This window comes from Biomphalaria glabrata, chromosome 1 (genome assembly GCF_947242115.1).
Source record: "Biomphalaria glabrata chromosome 1, xgBioGlab47.1, whole genome shotgun sequence".
NCBI lineage: Eukaryota > Metazoa > Mollusca > Gastropoda > Planorbidae > Biomphalaria > Biomphalaria glabrata.
Genome location: NC_074711.1, coordinates 27249641 through 27270880, shown reverse-complemented (window position 1 = coordinate 27270880; position 21240 = coordinate 27249641). Strand labels below are relative to the sequence as shown.

At 35.5% G+C, this 21240-nt stretch overlaps 1 protein-coding gene across 2 annotated transcripts in view; it reads left to right on the top strand.

Moving 5' to 3' along the window:
- Positions 1-1243: 1243 nt before the first annotated feature.
- LOC106059573 (fibronectin type 3 and ankyrin repeat domains 1 protein-like) overlaps positions 1244-21240 on the top strand; it is a 20819-nt gene continuing 822 nt past the window's right edge. The window contains exons 1-9 of one of the 2 annotated variants that reach the window (XM_013217241.2): positions 1244-1430; positions 12053-12227; positions 15425-15549; positions 16262-16343; positions 17298-17372; positions 18302-18367; positions 18824-19050; positions 20536-20717; positions 20835-20879. In XM_013217241.2, the coding sequence (XP_013072695.2) occupies positions 1406-1430; positions 12053-12227; positions 15425-15549; positions 16262-16343; positions 17298-17372; positions 18302-18367; positions 18824-19050; positions 20536-20717; positions 20835-20879 (1002 nt within the window). In that variant the 5' untranslated portion in view covers positions 1244-1405. Of the gene's footprint in view, positions 1431-5810; positions 6107-12052; positions 12228-15424; positions 15550-16261; positions 16344-17297; positions 17373-18301; positions 18368-18823; positions 19051-20535; positions 20718-20834; positions 20880-21240 lie in introns of those variants that run through there. The other variant, XM_013217242.2, reaches the window with a different exon arrangement.

Below are 21240 nucleotides of genomic sequence, written 5' to 3'. Positions count from 1 at the left end.
GTCTCTCCGCCTCTCCCCATCTCTGTCTTTCACCTCTCCCCATCTCTGTCTTTCCACCTCTCCCCCTCTATCTTGGTCTATGCTGGCATTAACGTCACCCCCTCAAAATGCTAATGAAATGAGTTAACGTTGAAATGTCAGAATGACCCAGCATAGGAAAGAGTTTTCTGACACTTTTTTTTCCTTTGTGATTGCGTTAATGACAGGATTAAAAAATAGTTCAACTTGAGCTTTTTTTTTTACTCATTCAATCACGCTCTGACAATAATACTGCTGGGAGAAACATTCATGAAGTAATGAATGCAGTCTTCCCTTCCCCAAATACTGAATGACACGCAAACCTAACATTGTCTAACATCCATTACTTTCCATATCAAACTTTCCCAACACTCAAAGTATTTGCATACAACCGCCTGTTTAGATTTCGAAATATTTCACACCTTTGAGATTGACCTACTTTTCTCTTCATAAACAAAAACAGCGACTAAATTAGGCCATTCCATACCACATCCACAGTTTCATAACACTGTTATATTGTATTTCTACAGGAGTCTTTCCACCTCTCCCCATCTCTGTCTTTCCACCTCTCTGTGATAAGAGTGATTTGTTCTATACCATTCTCTTTGATAGCTACTCAATCCAGTAACGATCTGCAGCAAGTCTTAATTCTTACTGGACACAAATTTAACATACTTACATTCTCGCGGGCAAAACGTTCTCAAGGCTCTCTTTAGACCCCTAGTGGTTATATGCTCGTACTCAATGGCCTCCTCTTTGCCATGGCTGCTTGCTTCGTAACTACTAAACATCTCTGACAAGTTTTTTTTTATCACATCTATGCTAATGAGCTGTTTCCATAGATACTTATATTGGTCTATGGTTGTTTTAAAATCTTGGTGTTGTTTATTTCACTGCTTGTTACAAACATTCTCTTCAAACATCAAATGCTGAAAAATAAATAGTATTAAAAAAATCCCCTTCTCTGTCTCTCAACACCTGCCTTCCCTCCCTTGTCAATGCCTGCCTTTCCTCCCTTGTCAATGCCTGCCTTTCCTCCCTTGTCAATGTCTGCGGAACTGCTTATACAAACGCTTACGCAATAAGTGCTCACCCGTTTCTTTACTGGCATAAAACCCACTCACGCATTCCGCACGGCATTATCCCTCGCGACCACCCCCCCCCCCCCGCCTTTTCTCTCTTCTAAAGGAGCATGACACTTAGCCGTTCAATACTGAACTTCTGGTACCATCGATCTTGTGAGTTGATTGGGAAAATTGATACATTAATACACAACCAGGTCCGATGGTCACACACAAAAATGGTGCGAAGGAATTAAAACGTGACCAGCTCAAACCATTTCACTATTTGCTTCGAGTCGAGTCGGGTAGCTGCAGTCTATAGACAGATGGCTACAGTGGGCACGTCAGAGGGTGAGTACTTTAAAACATTTAGGCCTACGCGTTGGAATATAAAAAGAATAGCATGATAATATTGTGGTATGTCCGGTTATTGTAGATATCAATACAAATCAATACAAATAAATAGGCCTATAAATTTGTAACACTTTTACAGTAACATTGTATCCTAATCAAATGGAACCTCAAAACAGATGAAAGACATTATTACATTAAGATGAAGCGGACTCATTGATTTCTAATAGAAAAACTAATATTGATTTTTTTTTACAATACAATGCAATGATTATGAATGTTTATGCCTATGTATATTTAATTAGATATTCCAGAATATCCTCATTAATGACCACTGCTATAAGTGAAAATCTGTCGCCAAAACAATCCTGGTCATTCTAGTGACGGTGGGCTTAAAACACGCGACACATCATACGCAGTCTTGTTGTTATTCCTAAGGCCAAAGATAACTTAATGTTAACAATTGATCAATGTCTTGTTTATATTTGATTTAGGCATTAAAAAATAAACAAACAAACAAAATCAAAGCTTATCTTAGACAAACAACCGCAAAATCAACTTCATTGACTTCAAAAAGTTTAATAGATCTAGACTAACAATAATAAATGCTTGCGATTACAAATATTTTTATTATTGTTTGTTAAGAGTAACTTTCATGCTTATAGAATGCTAAGTGCATTATGGTCCAATCACTTTTGTGGACCAGTTTTGCGGAGAGGAAGGTCTCCGTGCTGCCTTTTCAAAAGCAATTAAAAATAAAAAGTTGAGAGCCTTCATGATGGAAAGCCGACAGGCTAGCCACCGAGCTATACAAGTAGTTATAAGATTTTATAATTATCTTTTGTTAATTAAATTTTTTTTAGCCAATTACCTAATTCTCTACACAAAGCTTATATCCCCTCAGCTAGAAAATTAATTAATTAATAACAACTAATTGATAAAATAATTGGTCATTTTTTCGATGGATTCATGTGTTGCCATGTGTTGCCATCGACAATGAATTATTGTGCAAAGTTTCAGCTTAATCCAAGAATGGAACGTGTAGGAATAACGTGTGTACACAATGTGTACCAGACAGACAGAGTTGATAGGAGCTGAGTAAAAACAATGACTTTTTTCAGGCATTCTATCAATTATACATCTGGTTTTAATTTTTGATGGAATATGTTGAATATAATAACTATTCTGTGAGCAATATTTAGTATTGCTATCCTTAGGCTTGCGTTATATAACAACTTCCAATGGTGAACTAGCGATAAGATTTGTCATGTAAACTGAAGAAGTATTCGGTGTTTCTCATAGAGGCATTACAAAAATTCAATCCCACGGACCTCTGCATTCTGCTTAGAACATCGCAGCTAAATGCGGGGCCTAGAGATTCATGGTCAGTAATGTACCAACTATATTGCCATTGAGAATGAGAGTTGGTTGTTCAGCCTCGAACGGAGATTTAAATGATTTATTAGAAGCAAGTACAATGTTTTACATTTTTCAGATGGCCCTGCAGATTTCTTAAGGTAATTAGGCCTATATCCTAGCCAAAGCCTCCCGCAGGACGACGGGGGATGGCGGCGGGTAGGGTTCGAGCCCCCTCATACCATCGATTGAAAGTCTATAGCGCATACCAGCCATATAGTTTCACGTAGTATCTACTCTAACAAATAAGTCTGTGCAATTAGAAATATTTTTACGGATTGTTTTTATTTAGCTTTTAGCTTTCTCAAAGAGCAAAGTCTGGACCAATGTGATAGGGGGAGGGAAGAAGGGGTATCTTGGTGAATGTTTACAGCAGTGGTTCCCAAACTTTTTTGTCTCGTAGACCCCTTGCCAAGTTTTCTGGTTTTCGGTAGACCCCCTACTTAATTTGTATTGAATTTTTGCAAATACCGTACATCAAAACATTTTTAAAACAAATTTCTAACTGTAGTGAGTTAAAGAGTAAAAACTAATTTACAGCTACACATAGGGTTATAGAGATCTATTTTTTTTTATTGATAAATTTCAAATTTAAACTAATTAAAATAACAATTTATATTTATTACTGGAATCACCAAACACATTGGAAATGTTTAGTTGTTTTTTTTTTTGCACATCTATTATCTGTTGCTACGGATATAATGTTTCATATAGCAATTTGTTGTTCTACGAAGTAGTCTTCAAACATTAAATAGTAATCAATCAATTAATTAATTAGCCATATGTATCATTGTAAAAGTTTTCGCAAGTTTCTCATGTATTCTTTCACGTCTTGCAACAAATATTGGGTGCGCAGAACTGTTTTCACTAACAGGAGAAGGGGTGAAGGTGAGTACCTAGTGAGTACCCAAACCAGTAAGCTTTTGGCAGGAAGGGCTCATTAGACTTGGCTTGCAGCCCACCAAGCAGAAGGAAAAGTAAATTCAAACTGTGCTGTCTTGCAGCTATACCCAAACATGGGAAAGGTTTCGTGGGTCAATCCTGTTAAAAATAAGGAGCCGGCGACCCTTTAGGCAGTTTGCATCGCACAGCGCTACACCCTGTCAGAGCCTGTGACACCGATGATCCCTAACAGTATATATGTCGTTTGGAAAGAATTACAAAAAAAAAAAGCTTTTAATTTTATAACTTATGCCACAGATGTGACATTGAACTGTATTGTTGATTAAAGAAATTCGTTTAAAAATATCATGTAGATTTGTGTAAAACAGTTATTTAAAACTACAACGGCGGGTAAAATCAATGTTTTACCTATAGTGTTTTCCGTATTTTGCTATATGTAAAGAGATTTTGTAAGACGCTCACAAAGTATTATCTTCTCTATAATGTCGAAGAGAGATTGTGTGGGTCTATCTATTCTGATCTTTGACTGTTCAAACGTTTTTCAAATCTTTATCTATTTTGTCAGGGTGCCTCAAATGATCCTCCAGTATAATTGATTTCATATCGGTATAAAAAGGCACTTAGGCAACCGCTAGTATGACAAGGAAGGAATAAATACAAATTTTAAATAATCAACGCTGTACAGTCTACATTCTTTTTGTTAAACATTGATTGCATGTAGACAAAATGAAGCTATTTAAATAAGTATTTAAATTAGATATAACAATTTTTCGCTTGAATAGCAGGATAAATATTTAAAGGATTAACTCGGGTACAAATCATATATTATATTAGTGTATGAAAGAATTACATTAATTTGATGTTAAAATTATTAAAGTCACGACCTGTTTAAATGAAATCTTATTGTAGACCCCCATGGACATCTCATAGACCCCCAATTTATGTTTTCCCTTTCGTAGACCCCTTGGAAGTCTTCGTAGACCCCTGGGGGTCTATATGGACCACTTTGGGAATCACTGGTTTACAGGATCGTTTTTTTTAATGCATAAAAATGTTCACTCAGGTCCAGGGTCCTCAAGGGGACTAATTCAACTTATACAACCACATCTGTCAAGTACGATTTCTTTCCCTTGTTCAAGATAAGAAACAAAAAAATCAATTACCAATAGTTGGTATTGGTAACTAATTGGTTATTATTTTAAATGATTCCTGTGTTGACAGGTAAAGGAAATAATGTTACAAAATTTCAGCTTCATACGACATTGGGTGTAGGAGAAATAACGTTTACAAACTTTTTACCATACAGACAGACAGACAGACATACAGACAGATTAAGTTGATATAAGCATGGTAATAACAAAACAAGGTAAATGAAAGAAACTACTTCGAATAATTTGAGACTGGCAGGTGTAGTCCATCGTCAGGTATAAAATATCTCACAAATATCTCAACAATGCAACAAATAATTGGACCTCTATACATAATGTAGCCTGTCATTCACACACTCACGCACTAAGACGAACACATACAGATCCAGGATCTACTCGCGCGCACGAACATATACATACACACACATACACAGAGTGACATTTCAACCTGTTTCTTTTAGAACATTCTATGAATGTTTCATGTGCATGCACTAAACTATTTCTTCGGAATGACTAATGCTAACAGAGACATGCCATGAAGTTTACAATGATCTAAGGCTGTTCAGAATATTGATTAAAATTTTTACTCCACTCTTTACGTATTAACATAGATATTTGGTAGGGCAAACTTTCAAAAGCGTTTCGATCTTATCGACAACAAATCGATAAAGCAAATAAAGAAAGTTCTTCCTTTTAATCAATCTCTAGGTCGCCTACGGAAAGAGGAATTGAAAAGATACTTTAGGGTCTCAGAAATATCTAAATATAGATCTAGTCTTGGGGATGTTTCTGTTCTCGCAGACGTTAGACAATGACGTCAGTTTCGACACAAATTCTAGTCTGATTGATCGGTTCAAATTAATGCCAGTGTTAACTCTTTCCGTTTAGTGTCCCCCCCTCCCTCTCTAGTACCTGTTACTCTGACATATTTCAATGTGCGTTAACATTACTAGATCAAGTGGTTAGTGTCTCCGTCATGCTGCCTGGTTCGTGCCGAGATCTGTCCTGACGTTACGGCACCGTGGGACTATTCTCGGAGGGCTCATTGATAAACTGGCTCTATCGGACGTTGTTGAAGTCAGTGCCTGGTGTACGCGATAAGGTCCAGCAGTGCGATAACTTTCATTGAGTTCTCCTCCCATTAATACACAGATTTTGTCTGTATTTGCGTTGACTCGTGACCTACTGATATGCCACACACTAATAAAGGTAGGATTTAGATGTAGTTTAAATATTTTACTTGTGTGTGTGTGTGTGTGTGTGTTTATCTCTTTTCAGAGTTCACATACTTATACAATAAAATGTTGTCTTCGTTACTTAAGATAAATATAATAACCATAAAGCAAGTGGACCCCTTAGCTACGTCTATAAATAGGATTAAAATTTAAAACTGCTGGACCTCTTTTTATTTACTAGTATGTGTTTTTATATGCTCCCTATCTTAAGACTTAATACTGGACTGTTAGCTTTAGATTGAAATTCAATATAGAAATCTTAATCGTATGGAATGCCTGATGATGCCGTCCAACTAAAATGTAGTATTTTTATTAAGGATTAAGCCATTAAGGAGTATTGTCTGCCAGCCAAAAAATTAATTTGCTAGAGTACAAACCTATTTTTCTGATATCTAAAAGTAGATTTAGTATTCAAACTCAACAGCTCCATTGGCACACGAATATGCAAGAATGGACTAAAAAATGGACACACTTTATCTCAATGTACCATCAAAAAAGAATTCTTCTTGCCCTTTATTCAATTCATTACTTGAGTTGTGTCTAATGAAGCCCAGCGCTCCATAAATTGAACGCCTGTAGTTGTGCCACGATTCTCTCTCATAAGATACATTTCGCAGTTTTTTTTGGGTTAAACCAAGGGTATGTAACTCGCTTTCTAATACTTATTTGAAAATGGGAGAAATGAGTTGGAGTTTACAAAATTGAAGATAAACTTATACAGGCTGGCGAGAAGAACATAAAAATACGCATTTTTAAGATTTTTCACAAGATCTGGCAGTCAGGAGAAGCCCTGTACACAACCCCTCGTCATTACCCTTCCAATGAATGGCAATTTACAACTCTGTCAAAACTACTACTGCACCGTCAGACTTATAGATAGAGAGGAAAATATTTCGGAAGGAATGTTCGAAACTTACAATCCTTACAACTCAGTACAAACTTCAATTATAGTGACTAACAAAACACAACATTTAAAGCAATAATTACTTTTAAGACCAGATAAGCGCCTATACAAGAAACGTATAAGGGGAGTAACACATCATTTAACCCTCTAGGTCCACTTATAATGAAGCTAAAGAGTCAAAATAGTAAGTGCAGTACGTCTCTGGTAACTAGATAAATAATATAATATCAACAATAAATTGATGGCCCTGTTCCTTTGAACAGAATCATGGTACAGAAATGTTTCTTGGGTTGGTAACTAATGTCAGCAACAGTTAGAACTATTACCATGTTTAAAAACAATATCTAAAAATAGTTTCTCTTTAGGTTTTTACAATGTTATATGTTAGCTTTTCAGTTGTTTGAGCAGTCACTTATCTGTCATTAAATCTCTCACAATCTTCTGCTAGCTACACTCACGTGTCTACCTATCGCAGTGCAATCATATCAAATTTCAAACTATAAATATTTATGTTTTTGTCAATTTTCTAATAATCTAGAGTTATATCCCCTTCCTACCTCGTTCATTCACAGTCGATGTTGTGTCTGAATGTAAAGAATGATCGGAAAGGGGAAATCAATGAGATTGTACTGTCATGAGTCACGTCACAAAATCTTTCAAACGAAACAAAACATTGTCTCCCCTAAGCTCTGAATTGAGTCACACTTGATTAACTGTCATTTGCAGAGGACTAACAATACATTGTCATTAGAAATATTGAGAATAATGGTAGGATCAAATGGAGGCTGTACCATGCATAGATCTTTCCACAATAAACACACACACACCCTCACACGATCACATGCTAAGAATTGAAGCTACGCGATTAAGTTTCTCAATAACCGCTGACACCATTGTTATGACAAACAAACGATTACACTTCATTTCATTATCTAGAATACAAACGTTTTGTCTTCAGTATTTTTACGTTTCAATGGGCAATATTTTTTTTTATATACTCTAGTTTTTCACGAGTCAAATGAATAAAAAAAAGTTAAAAATAAAACATGCAAACATTCATTACCAACCTCATTACCAACCTTTTTGTTTGCTTATTGATTTAGATCCAGTAGAACTACTATCGGATAAACTGCGGTCTCGTCTGTTGGTTTTAATTTTTATGCAATTCGGCTTAAAAAAAAAACAGTTCTATTATGTCATTTCTTCCCACCCTGCAGATTGAATTAGAATTACATTACAAATATTTCTTCACTAAAATTACACAGCATATAGATACGTATAGACTTCACACACACACACACACATACACACACACACATATATATATATATATATATATATATATATATGTGTACATAGAAATTCTATATGATATGATCTAGTATCTCTTCGTAGTTAAAATTGTATCTGTATGTTACTTCTGCAAGGAGTGTGACCAGAGATATAAGCATGATGTGAAAAATCCATAAAACTGTTGTTGTTTTTTTTTAAACAGAAGACGTTGAAAAAATAAATAGAATGATTCAATGCACTGAGCTGAAACCTGTTATGAGATCTCTATTAAACAAATAATATTCAGTCTATTTTAGTAATGTCCGCCACATTACTCTCGTAAAGCGCTGGTGTTTCCTTCGTCCTCTCTCTTCCATCCCTTTTCCCTTAGTAGGCCTTCATTTTTATTATGATGATGCGAATGAAATGTATTACTGCAATGTGCCCCCGTTGCTTCTTATGCTTTCAATCAATCAGTCAGTCAGTGCTTCTGCATGTTTATATGTCTTTCTTTGATAATGTAATTCAATAAAATATGTACCGAAAAAAAAAAAGCCTTCAAATGTCAATATTGTTATTTCCGATTAACCCCGGTTAAGTCTCCAAGCATAGCGAACAAAAAAAGATTGCATGTGACCCAGGTCGACTTGCAGTTCCAATGTAAACTTCACACCTGATTCACATTTCCGATCAATACAAAACCCATACGTAAACATGAAGTGATTCATTTAAAGAGTTGTCTTTTGTTCAACGCCGAAGAGCAAGAGCTATGGCTACTGTAGAGAAGCATCAAGTATCAATCGATTTCAAAAGCGATCTATTCACTTGAATACAATCAATAGAAAATGAAGTTTATTAATTATAGTCCTATATTGAAAATCTAAACAGAGAGAGAGACAGACAGACAGAAAGCATAACGTTGAGCTGAGAAATGTGTATAGTTTTAATAGTAAGTCTATATTAAAACAATGTGTATTTTAATAAATATAGGCTAACATTTGCAATACTGTCGCAAAATGCTCGTTACAATACAATTGCAATTGGCATTTTTATTTATTTTTTTTATTTGAAGAACGTCTAACTTGTCTGAGCCAACAGTCGCCTACTCCGTGGCTAGTCTAGTTGACACAACAGTCGCCTACTCCGTGGCTAGTCTAGTTGACACAACAGTCGCCTACTCCGTGGCTAGTCTAGTTGACACAACAGTCGCCTACTCCGTGGCTAGTCTAGTTGACACAACAGTCGCCTACTCCGTGGCTAGTCTAGTTGACACAACAGTCGCCTACTCCGTGGCTAGTCTAGTTGACACAACAGTCGCCTACTCCGTGGCTAGTTTAGTTCACACAACAGTCGCCTACTCGCTAGGCCGTGACTAGTCTATTGGACACTAAATGAATGTGCTTCTTTAAATGTTAAAAACTTGTATTATTTATTATTTGATAATTATTAACTGACTTTCTCTGCCTTCTTCCGCGACTTTTCATTTTGTTTTGTTCTTTAGACATGCACATTTCTGTTTCAACAGAAGATACGGTTTCAGAGATTGTTTAAACGTGGACCAAATGTTTGGAACTACCACTTGAGATCGGACAGATTGCATGTTTCACTACATTCAAGTCTTTTGGACCGTCGGGGCACCACACGTGATCTGTTGACCGTCTCTCTCCATTCCACTCTCTCTTGTCAGGATTAGAGTCGCTTTTATCGACATTCTTTGAGCTGTCTTCCCCGCGGTTTTCTGCCTCTCTTTTTTTTTTCTTGGTACTTTTTCACGTAGAAAGGTCTTGACGAACCCTGTGAATCTCATGATATGGCCAAAAGTCTTTTTTTAGCGGCCCCCGAAAGGGGAAAAGACGCTATTAGTTTTGTGCGAAATGTCTGTCCGTCTGTCCCGTTTAGATCACGTAAACTAGAAAAGATATTGAAAATCCGACATCTCAATATTTTAGACCATTCAAAGTTCTGATGCAACGGCTACTTTTTTTTTTCAGAAAGCGAAAAATCTAATTTTTTAAATCAATTATGCAAGCAGTTTTTTAAAGAGAAAAAGCTAATTAATATACATTATAAGTTAGGCCTAAATTAAAACAAATAGTAATCTTGTAAACGTCATTTTTGTAAACTTTTTTTTTATTGCGAAAATGTTTGTTTTTTGTTTTTTTGAGCATTCGAATAAGAGATTAAGCCTTTTCGAAACAATTACATCAATTATAAGACTTTATTTAGGCCAGGAGAGGCGCGGTAAAGCGCTTGGCTTCCGAACCGGGGGCCCCGGGTTCGAATCCTGGTGAAGACTGGGATTTTCAACTTCAGAATCCTTAGGCGCCTCTGAGTCCACCCAGCTCCAATGGGTACCTGATATTGGTTGGGGAAAAGTAAAGGCTGTTGGTCGTTGTGCTGGCTACATGACACCCTCGTTAACCGTAGGCCACAAAAACAGATGAACTTTACATCATCTGCCCTATAGACCACAAGGTTTGAAAGGGGAACTAGTTAGGCCAGGTTCACATCTAACTATGCATTCACGTGCACCTATCCTTTGATCTGCTGTACTGTTAGGGCACTACACAAGATCTGTCAACTTTCTTTCTCCATTCTTATCTCTCATTTGTCTTTGATATAATTTCATTTGGATGTTCTTTCTGAAAATATTGAATCCTGCCTGGGTGGACCACTTCAGGGGCCGATTTTGAGTTTGTGTTTCCACACAAACTGTCTTTGTAATCTTGTTTTTTATTACAATGGTTAGAAGGTCATCATGGGGAATGATCGCAGCAGGACTTGTGATGCTCAAAACAATTTGGAAAGACAACGGCATAACCCTCGGCACACAAATTAGATTAATGGCGACTTTCTTGTTTGTTTGCGAATCGTGGACTTCAGAATTAGGCCTAGAGTGGTGGATCCTAGCGATTGAATTCTTACAGCAGGATTCTAGGTCTCACTTACAAAGATAACATCCCATATGCATACTGTTAAATTAGAAGAAGTTGACCCATTTAAATACCTTGAGTCAAACATAACAAGAGATAGAGGATCAATACAAGAGACAAAAACCGTTTTAGCTTGGCATCCGCTGCCATGAGCAAACTGTAGAAAATCTGAAAGAGTAACATCAGCTTCTCAGTAAAATTAAAACTTAAGTGATCCCCATGGTCTCTGTACTTCTAAATGGTTGTGAAAATTGGACACTGAACGCTAAATGCTACAGAAAAATGCTGGGTATCAGATACCAGGAAAAGAATCCTTTTTTATTTTTACAAGCTAATACTCAAGCTGGCAAAAAGGAGAAACTCATCAATACTGACGAAAGCTGAGCTGTTTTGGCCTTAATGTATGACATGACTCACTGTCAAAAGTCATCCTTCAAGGTAGTTGTAGGAGTGAGCATGAAGAAAGGTTCGTCCAAAGAAAAGCTGGCTGGGTAACGTAAAACAATGGACATGCCTCTCTGGACAGCTACTGACCGGAAAAAGATTTTGTTACGCGAACTGTCACAGCACTCCTACAACGAAAGTCAAAGGACAGATGAGTTCATTAGGTCAGATGAGATGAGTTCATTAGGTCAGATGAGATGAGTTCATTAGGTCAGATGAGATGAGTTCATTAGGTCAGATGAGATGAGCTCATTAGGTCAGAGATTTCTTTTTGCCCTAGTGTATTCTATAATCCTTTTGGCTTTATTTTGTATCATTCAAAAGATTTTAACCTAACTCCTGATAAAATTTGCATTGCCTATTGAAGCAAATCTGGTCAAGTTACCTCCCCCACAGACAGGGAAACTAAGTCACTTCAGCATTGAACTCATTTTTGAAGATGTGCTGAATGAAGCCAGGTCCAAGTGTGGAAACCCCAAGGCTGCCTTGAAAGTGTTCCTGGAGTGTAAATCAGAAAATGGTGAATGGGAAAAAGTATATTCGTAAGTAACATATTTATCAATGCTTTATTCATTAGTAGATCTTTTAATACACGTAACTATTGCTTTGTGTAGAAATCACATCTACAACTACTATAAAACAATCGACCCAATCGTCAAATGGGCCTGCTAACCTCACGAGTCTAACGAGACACCCAACTGTACACAGAAGTTACTGGCACGAGACAGCGTAAATAGAACGTACATTCTTCTCATTATAAGACATTGATATTCCTTTTTTTTAAATGATTGCACTATTTGTACAATGACTTCATAAACTAACCGCCGGCTTTGTCTTTAGATAATAGTGCTGAACGTTTATATCACTTGTACTTATCAAAGTTTAGATTCAACAGAATGTAACATCAAAGTTTAGATTGAACAGAATGTAACATCAAAGTTTATATTTAACAGAATGTAACATCAAAGTTTATATTTAACAGAATGTAACATCAAAATTTATATTTAACAGAATGTAACATCAAAATTTATATTTAACAGAATGTATTATCAAAGTTTAGATTGAACAGAATGTAACATCAAAGTTTACATTTAACAGAATGTAACATTAAAATTTATATTTAACAGAATGTAACATCAAAGTTTATATTTAACAGAATGTAACATCAAAGTTTAGATTTAATAGAATGTAACAAATATTATTTACACTCAGTCGAAACTCAATTCAGATTGAAGCTCATGATGACCAGAGCGGAATTTTTAGTGCAGAGCCTTATAGTCTTTTATGAAGGTTTGAAAGAAAATGTAGTTAATTTGTTAAGGAATGACAAATTACATGTACACACGTATATTTAATGTCATTGGCTTAATTATATATATATATATATATATATATATATATATATATATATATATATATATATATATATATATAATTTTTTTATATTTTATAGTTTATGGAGGCTTCCCAATCAAGGGTAGCTATACTGTTTGTAAATCCGGCTATTTTGTATTGTTTCAAAATTATTCTCTCAAAATGCTTTTCATTAAAAAATTTTTTTTTAAAGAAATGAAACTCCTTTCCCTTGAGAAACAGAATGTCCGATTTATTCAAAGATTAAACGGTATTACCCCGGAACAGAGAATAAATCAATGTTATCTTGAACGTTTTCGATAGCCTACAACTTTCCCGTTTCTCTCAGTAACACCCGCCTTAGTGTAATGCCAACTATTATTCACTCGTACGTTGTCTCGCCTTGATCACTCAATTTTACTTTGTATTCATAAACACAAATAAATGAAAACATTGACTCCGTGAGATTAGAAAGGCTGTACTAAGTACAGCAGGTCTCACTTCAAACAGACCCACCGCTGTGTATTCAACTCTGTGAGATTAGAAAGGCTGTACTAAGTACAGCAGGTCTCACTTCAAACAGACCCACCGCTGTGTATTCAACTCCGTTGATTATTGATTACCTTTGAAGCATTCCCACCACAATTAGTTGCCAGGGTCTAATAAAGGGAAAAAAAAAAGGGGGGGGGGCGAAGGAGAGGCTATTGTGGCAGGTCCAGGTGTGTACGTGTTTGTACCCTCTAGTTTTGTTCCACTTTCCTTCCAACTGGGTGGCGCTAGTACATGTACAAACGATCTTTTCACACCTGTTAAGTGTCAGTTACGTTAGAGTTGCCCAGGACTGGGTAAGCGAACTCGAGGTCTGGGTGCAGTCATTGATCACAACCATTGTGACACTTTCTAGGTATGAAGTCGGTCAACTCAATCACGTCGTAATTTTTTTTTATAAGTCCACAGCAATGAATCCAACTATGTATAAATATGACTAATGTAATGAAGGATATTGACATTAATTTTAAATGAATGGTGTTGTTTCTATTAACACAATTTTGAGGTGGTTTTAACGAACGCACACAATGAATTCACCCAGCGATTTTTTCAAACCAGTGTAGGCTTATAGGCTACTTATAGGCTTTCACGGGTCTTTAGACATAATTGTTAGTATCGAATGGTCTCTATATTAACTCTTTCATGCTATTTCCAGTCTCGAGTGGTCTATTAAATAACTCTTACAAGTGGTCTAAATATGTAAATATTCATACATTTCATTTTCTTGTTCAAGATTAGTTAAGAAAGTATCCAGCGAGACATTAACACCTCAGTCGCCTTTGTGCACTAGTGTTTGTTAACTACTTATATGGCTATCAATAAATTTTTATTCCCTTAATTTATCTAGTAACGCGGACTTTTTTTAACCCTTTCATCTCTGGATTATTCCCAGCGGATAGCTATTTATGCCAAAACTATGTGCAATCATTAGAATGAATTTCCATGACTATATTAGACTAATGAAAGAGATTCATGAAACTCCCTCACCAATCTACACCCACATCTTCCATGTTCTTGTCGCTTTTAAAAGTTTTAAAGTCTCGTGTTTATATATTATATAGGCTATATATAGCTTATTTAGACTTAAAGATGCTGAACTCTTTGTAATAGTCATTTTACTTTGATGGGACAAATTTATTTCACGTATTGGTCATAAAACAACATGTATTCCATTTAAAACGAATGCTTATAAGTGAACTATCAATAAATGCTCTCAAATCCGGATTGCTTTGGTTCAAATTGTATCATAAAGAGGTGCCTAATTTTCAGAAAGCAAAGCTCAATACAGATAGCTTCAAAGTTAAATAATAATAAATATTCGTAATAAAAACAATTATATTAACTTATAAAGACACACTACACATCATTTTAAAAACACTTTGGGCATGAGTTATATTTAAATTTACTCCAAGACAATGACTTTCGGCTTCTGATGTATGTAAAATTTATGTTTTTTTTTTACTATGGCTGTCTTTCAATTCTTGTCGCCTACTTCTCCATACAAGGCTTATCCCCCCTTAGCTTAGTTCAGTTCATTCTCTACAAAAGGCATATCTCCCATTAGCTTTAATTAGTACATTTTTTTTATTCTATGCATTCTATTTAAAATTCACAATTTTTAATTACGACTTACTGATTAATTAAACGGTTGATTTTTTTAAATTTATTTATGGGTTGTCATGAGATTGTATGCTAAATTTAATGACGAGTGGATATGTAGAAGTTGTCAAAAAATCTATTAAAATTTAAACAACTTCCAAGAGAGAAACTGAGCGAGTTAATACGAGAGTTTAAAAAAAAACAACTCTTGAAGTTCTCTTTCTTTATCTTATTCCAGAGGATTGTCCAAATCATTTATACACACTGGACTTCAATCTAACAAGTCCTACAGCTATCGTGTAAAAGTTGACAGTAGTTCGATCAAAAGTGACTGGAGTGCAATAACAACCATCAAAACACTAGGTACGTCACGTGTGATTGCATTGCATTAACAACTATCAAAAAATTAGGTTGGTCACTTGTAATTACATTGCATAACACTAAGTGGGTCAAGGTACGTTTTCATGTCAAGAAACAACACTAAATTTCCAATAGTACTATAAATAGCCAAGGGAGTTAAAAATAGATGTCTGGTTCTTTCTTATTTTTGGAGCTAAATTTTACCTTAACAGATATCTTCGGCAATTCAGTGGACTTTAGGTCATGCGATTTAGATTTGAAGTACAGGCTTTGAAAATATCAACATGTATTAACCACCCAATTCCATCGTTTCAGAAATCATAAAAAAAAAGAACAATAGGCTACTGAAGTGCATTACAAAGTAACAAAACACCAGATAGGTCATATATGTATTAAGGGCATTAGTAACCATCCACTATAGATCTTATTAAAAGCAAAAGCATTAATAACATCCAGACAAGTCATATGAGCTAAACGTCCCTTATAGAGAGCTAGTAGACTTATAGGGACTGCTCATTTTTCTTTTACTTTCTGGTGGCCAATGAGTCAAACGCCTATTTCAAGTAGTCCTTTAAACATTTTATTTCTAAAGCTATTCTTACAGTAGTAATCCTTAATGATATCGTTAGCATTTGCGGAACACACGATTAGTCTAAGTTTAATACACTTATTTAGAAACTAAAATACAATGTTTAAAAAAATCTCTTCTGTATAGCCGCCCCCTTCACAGGAGATGATCTGCATCAAGCAATAAGGCGAGGAAATATAGAAAAAGTCAAAGAAATTCTTGCCTCAGGGTAAGTTATAAGTCTAAGTAAATTTACTTTGTCATGAGACATAACTCACACAAAGTAACATATAGATTTATGACGTGTGCTGGGTTAATTTCATAAAACTGAGAACGAAACAGAAGAAAGAAGATACTGAGATTATATCAACTATGTTTTCAATCTAAGTATATTTGTAGGCTTATTTTAGTGACATATACAAAAATCTTTGCCACTGACTTCTTTATAATTGTCCTATTAATTCAGTCTAAGACTCTTGGAATTCTAGGCCTCAATCTGTCTGAACAAACTTCTGCCTGGGAAAAATCAGAATTACAGATGGCTCCTATCCCAGTCGCTTGTATTAAAAGCGAGGCCTAAGGCCGAGCACAATGGGGGAAACTGCACAATGTTCCTTCCCTGTACCACATCAGCCGTGCAGTTGTATGCCATTTAAAAAAAACGGCCCCTTGAGGAACGGTGTGTGGATAGTAACATGTTTGTTGGGCTTCCTTCCATCCCCGCCAGTGTAAAGACTCTTCCCTATTGTCCTAATCTTCTCTTCTACGGCGACGGTGAGGCTGAGATGCATTGCTATGGTTCCCACTTATAAAAGGTTTACATGTAGCGTGAGGCGGGCGAGTGCTTATGCGCTGCTAAACAGAGGGTCTCAATTGTGAATCTTGTAGAGGTGCGGCATTTGTTTCTTCATGATATCTTAGGAAGTCCATCAATCCAATGTGAGGGTTTTCCTGTTTAGTTGAAAAATTTCTGTTTCAATGAAAGAAGAGTTCTTGTATGAGTTTCTTAAACGGATAACTGTATTTAGCAAGCTTCTTTTACAGATCTGGTGTACAGAATATAGGAGGTGTTGATAAGGTATATGTGGTAAAAAAAATATATGATAGCCATTGGTGTGTAGGCCTACTGGACAGAAGTGCAGAAATACCACATTGTTAATACCAATGTATATTGTGTTTATAGTGACGTACATCCCGATGTTCAAGATGAAAAAGATTTCAGTGCTTTGGTTGTGGCTGGTCTACAGGAAAAGTTTGAGTGAGTTAACCCTATCAATAGACCAGGATAAAAGTAATATTACTATTAGGAAATGAAATGTACGAACAAATTAACGTTTGAATTAGTTTACAAAAACACAAGGAGTAAAACAAACACATGTATGAAAAACCAGGTCAGAATCATAATTATATTATAATTCAATAATGACAACGCATACTGACATTTAGGCTGCATTCATTAAATGCCAATAATAATCGTGTATATATAGAGCTATACTTGTATTGATTATTTCTTTATCATTGTTATAACTATTCAATGTGTAAGAAGTATGACATGCTCTAGTTTCTATGTTCTCCATAGTATAGGAGGCCTAAGTTTGTTGTTCTCCCACACCCACTCTCGGATCAAGTTGAAGTTTAAACAATTATTTATTGTTGCCTACCTTACAAAACCTGAATCAATTAAAATATTAACCAACTAGTCGATTAATTTAATTTAGAAAGCCTTCAGGATAGAAGACATAAAAGTAAAGTGGCAATTATACATAAAACACTGAACCATAATCTTCAAATACAAAACCTAATAAAATACTCAGAAAGACACAAAGATAAAGGCACATTCCTCGTTCCATATGCTAGGACACATATGTAGCCTACAAATGCTCCTTCTTCCCTATAGTGCTATTAGAGCATGGAATGGGTTGCCTAAGCTATCCAGGAAAACCAGTGACTTGGCAGAATTTAGGTCATTGGCTAGATGCATGAAGCGTAGGACGTATCATCATTTTTGAAGTAACGTCTTTATTTTATAAGATAAGATTATTGGTAATGATTTATTTGCTTAATATCGTTTAAGGGAATTAACTTCTACAAGATATTATTAAGATATATAGTTGTAAATACGTAGTTCTCCTTCTTAGAGAAGCTTTGTTTTTTAACAAAAGGATTTTTTAAAACTATATATTTTAGTATTATGGAGCTGTTAGTACAACATGGAGCTGATGTCAATAGAAAAGACGCAAGCGGTAAAACGCCGTAAGTAAATTATATAGCACATATAACTTATTTATCAGCTTCATTCTGACCTCCATCAAATAGATATCATTTGGGATTGTAGGTACAAGGTTAAATGAATTGAAAATAGGCTACAGCACCAATCATCACAGAAATTGTCTCTCCCACTGCTTCTGGTGTTTGAAACAAGATAAAACAGCAGTAACAGTAAGAACACATGACTTGTACCCAGTGGTACATGTGACGAAGAACATCAATACCAGAGTGTGAACTTCATTATCAATTAGAACGTTATAATCCTCTCGTATTTTATTGCATTGAAAGCTCAATCTTAATAACAAAATGAATTGTAAGCAGTCTGTTGGACCGTTGGGGGACCACACAAGATTGTGTGGCGCTATGTACATTCTATCATTAAATATTCTAGTATTGTTACTAGTCTATGTATTGGCTAGGTCTAAACGTTTGCTTCCCCAGGTTGATCCATGCCGCTAGCAGAGACTTGTTGGAGACAGTCAAATGGCTGTGTGCCCACGGGGCAGAAGCCAAAATGTTAGACAAATCAGGCATGGCTGCCATCCACCACGCCGTGGATGGTGGCTTCGTCAAAGTGGTAGAGTGGATGCTGGATAACTCAGACAAGTATGGATTCGATATTGAACAGATAGAGACCACCAGTGGAATGACACCTTTAAATAGATGCTGTAAGTATTGTGCGATAGTTGATTTGATAATACTGCTAATGTGCTGAATGAGCTTTCTCTCCCATGTGTTAGCAGTAACAATTAGTTTTGTTTCAAACTATACAATGACTTAGATTCTACGTTAACTTTTGACAAAAACTATTATTGGTATTTGTAATATTAAACGATATGGGAGACCTAACTTATCTTAGTTTATACTGTACAATATCATAACCATAGACATAAATAAATATAGACTGGAAAAAGGAAGTAGCTTTATGTAACTTGAAAACATGTATATCTATTGTATTCGGATTTCCGAATTATGAGAAGTTGCTTGATCTTCATTCTTAGAGATTAAACAAAACTATTGTAATACTTATATAGGTTATGGCTGAAATAGATGAGATGAATACTTAACATTTATACTGCTCATAAATGCTGTATAATAAAGTACACAAAATTGCAAGTCACAAAGTTTCGTTTCATAAAACTCTTTAATCGGCCAGTCTATATTTATTTATGTCTATGATAATAACCCAGGGAAAGACGACTCTTCGTGATCAATACATGGATTGTGTAAAGAGAGAGATGGCTCTTCGTTAGCGTTTGAGTTTTTGGCACATCGGCACAATTTAGGCCAGTGATGCACAACCTAATTCGACCTGCGGGCCATTTTAACCTTCGACTAGCGTGTCGCGGGCCACATCAATAAAAAGGTACAAAAAATGAAATCAAAATTCACCTGAAACTATTTGAAACTATTGGGATATGTAATGTCTATCATTTTTAAAGCGTCTAAAAATGGGTTTATTTCTTTTCTTAAAATGGGAGCAACATTGTAGCTACCTTTACCACCAAACTTATTTTCTAGTCTCTTTTTGATAAATATTCCCATCGATCCTCCAATCTCTAGGCTTAGTTTGACCAATCTTTTATACGCGTCTCAAACCAAAAAGGTCTTCATATTTGTTTTATACTGCCGCTGTAGATGTTGTTGTTGTTTTTGAAACAGCCCTGGAGACTTTCTTTACAAAACAAACATGTTGGTTTATTACCATGTTCCACAAAAAAAGATCCATTTACTTTTCCTGGTAGATTCTACATTCAGAGTCCCATTTCATAAACTCATAAACGCACAATAGTTAAAGGTCATGGTACCAATCCATCAGAGAAAAAGTGAGGGTCCCAACGAAAGTAAAGATACATTTTCAACTTTTTTGAAGGGTTAGAATTTTCTACTTTTTGTGCCGACGTTTCGGCGGGCCGGATGGAACCACGTCCGGCCCGCGGGCCGTACTTTGGGCATCACTGATTTAGGCCATGTCGGTCTCTCTTCATTAGCACTAAATTGTTTAAGAACAAATGTGCAGTGGGAAAAAACGAAATATACATTTATTTTTTTTTAATATTTAAAAATACAATGAATAAGGCATCCATTAATAAATAATTCAACCATCTCCCTAATTAATTTTTGGATTTCAAAAATCTTTCTATTTGTTTTAGCCAACATGACACCGGATGCTAAAGCTTACGAACTGGCAGCAAGTCTTCAATTAAGGGGAGCTAACATGTCATCGAAAGCCTATAATAACTTCACTCCCTTGTTGAATGCTATCATCCGTAGAAAGCCAAAACTCGTAGAATTTTTCTTGGCACGAGGAGCAGATATATACGAAAAGAATGAGGTTAGATCAACTTGTCATTATTACGGTATCACTGAGCTCAAAGCTTTCAAACTATTTAGGTTTAAGAAAATGAACTTAGTAATACATGTCATTCAATAAAAAGTATGTTACTTTCAGAATGGACAGACACCTTATGAAATTGCACAAAGTGTCGGCAATGCTGTAAGTAATAATATTACGAAAAAACAAAAGAAGTTACACATAACATTTCTTACTCTAGGCTGGGGTTGAGACAAGGAGAATAAATGGCAGAAATAAAGAAAGAGCGAAATTTAGAAAATAATGTGCATTCTTTTTTTTTTTTTTGGTAGAAGCAATCATGCATATATTTTCATAATATCTTTATAATTTTTTTCTTTCAATCCAAAACATGATCAATGTTATTGTATCTTCCAAATCTTGCCTGATGACAATTAGTGAAATAACATTTTGATTTACTTCAAACAGTACACAACAGATTTCAATGTGAAACACATAGTACATAATATACTATTTAATTACTGTACTAATTATAAAGTACTAA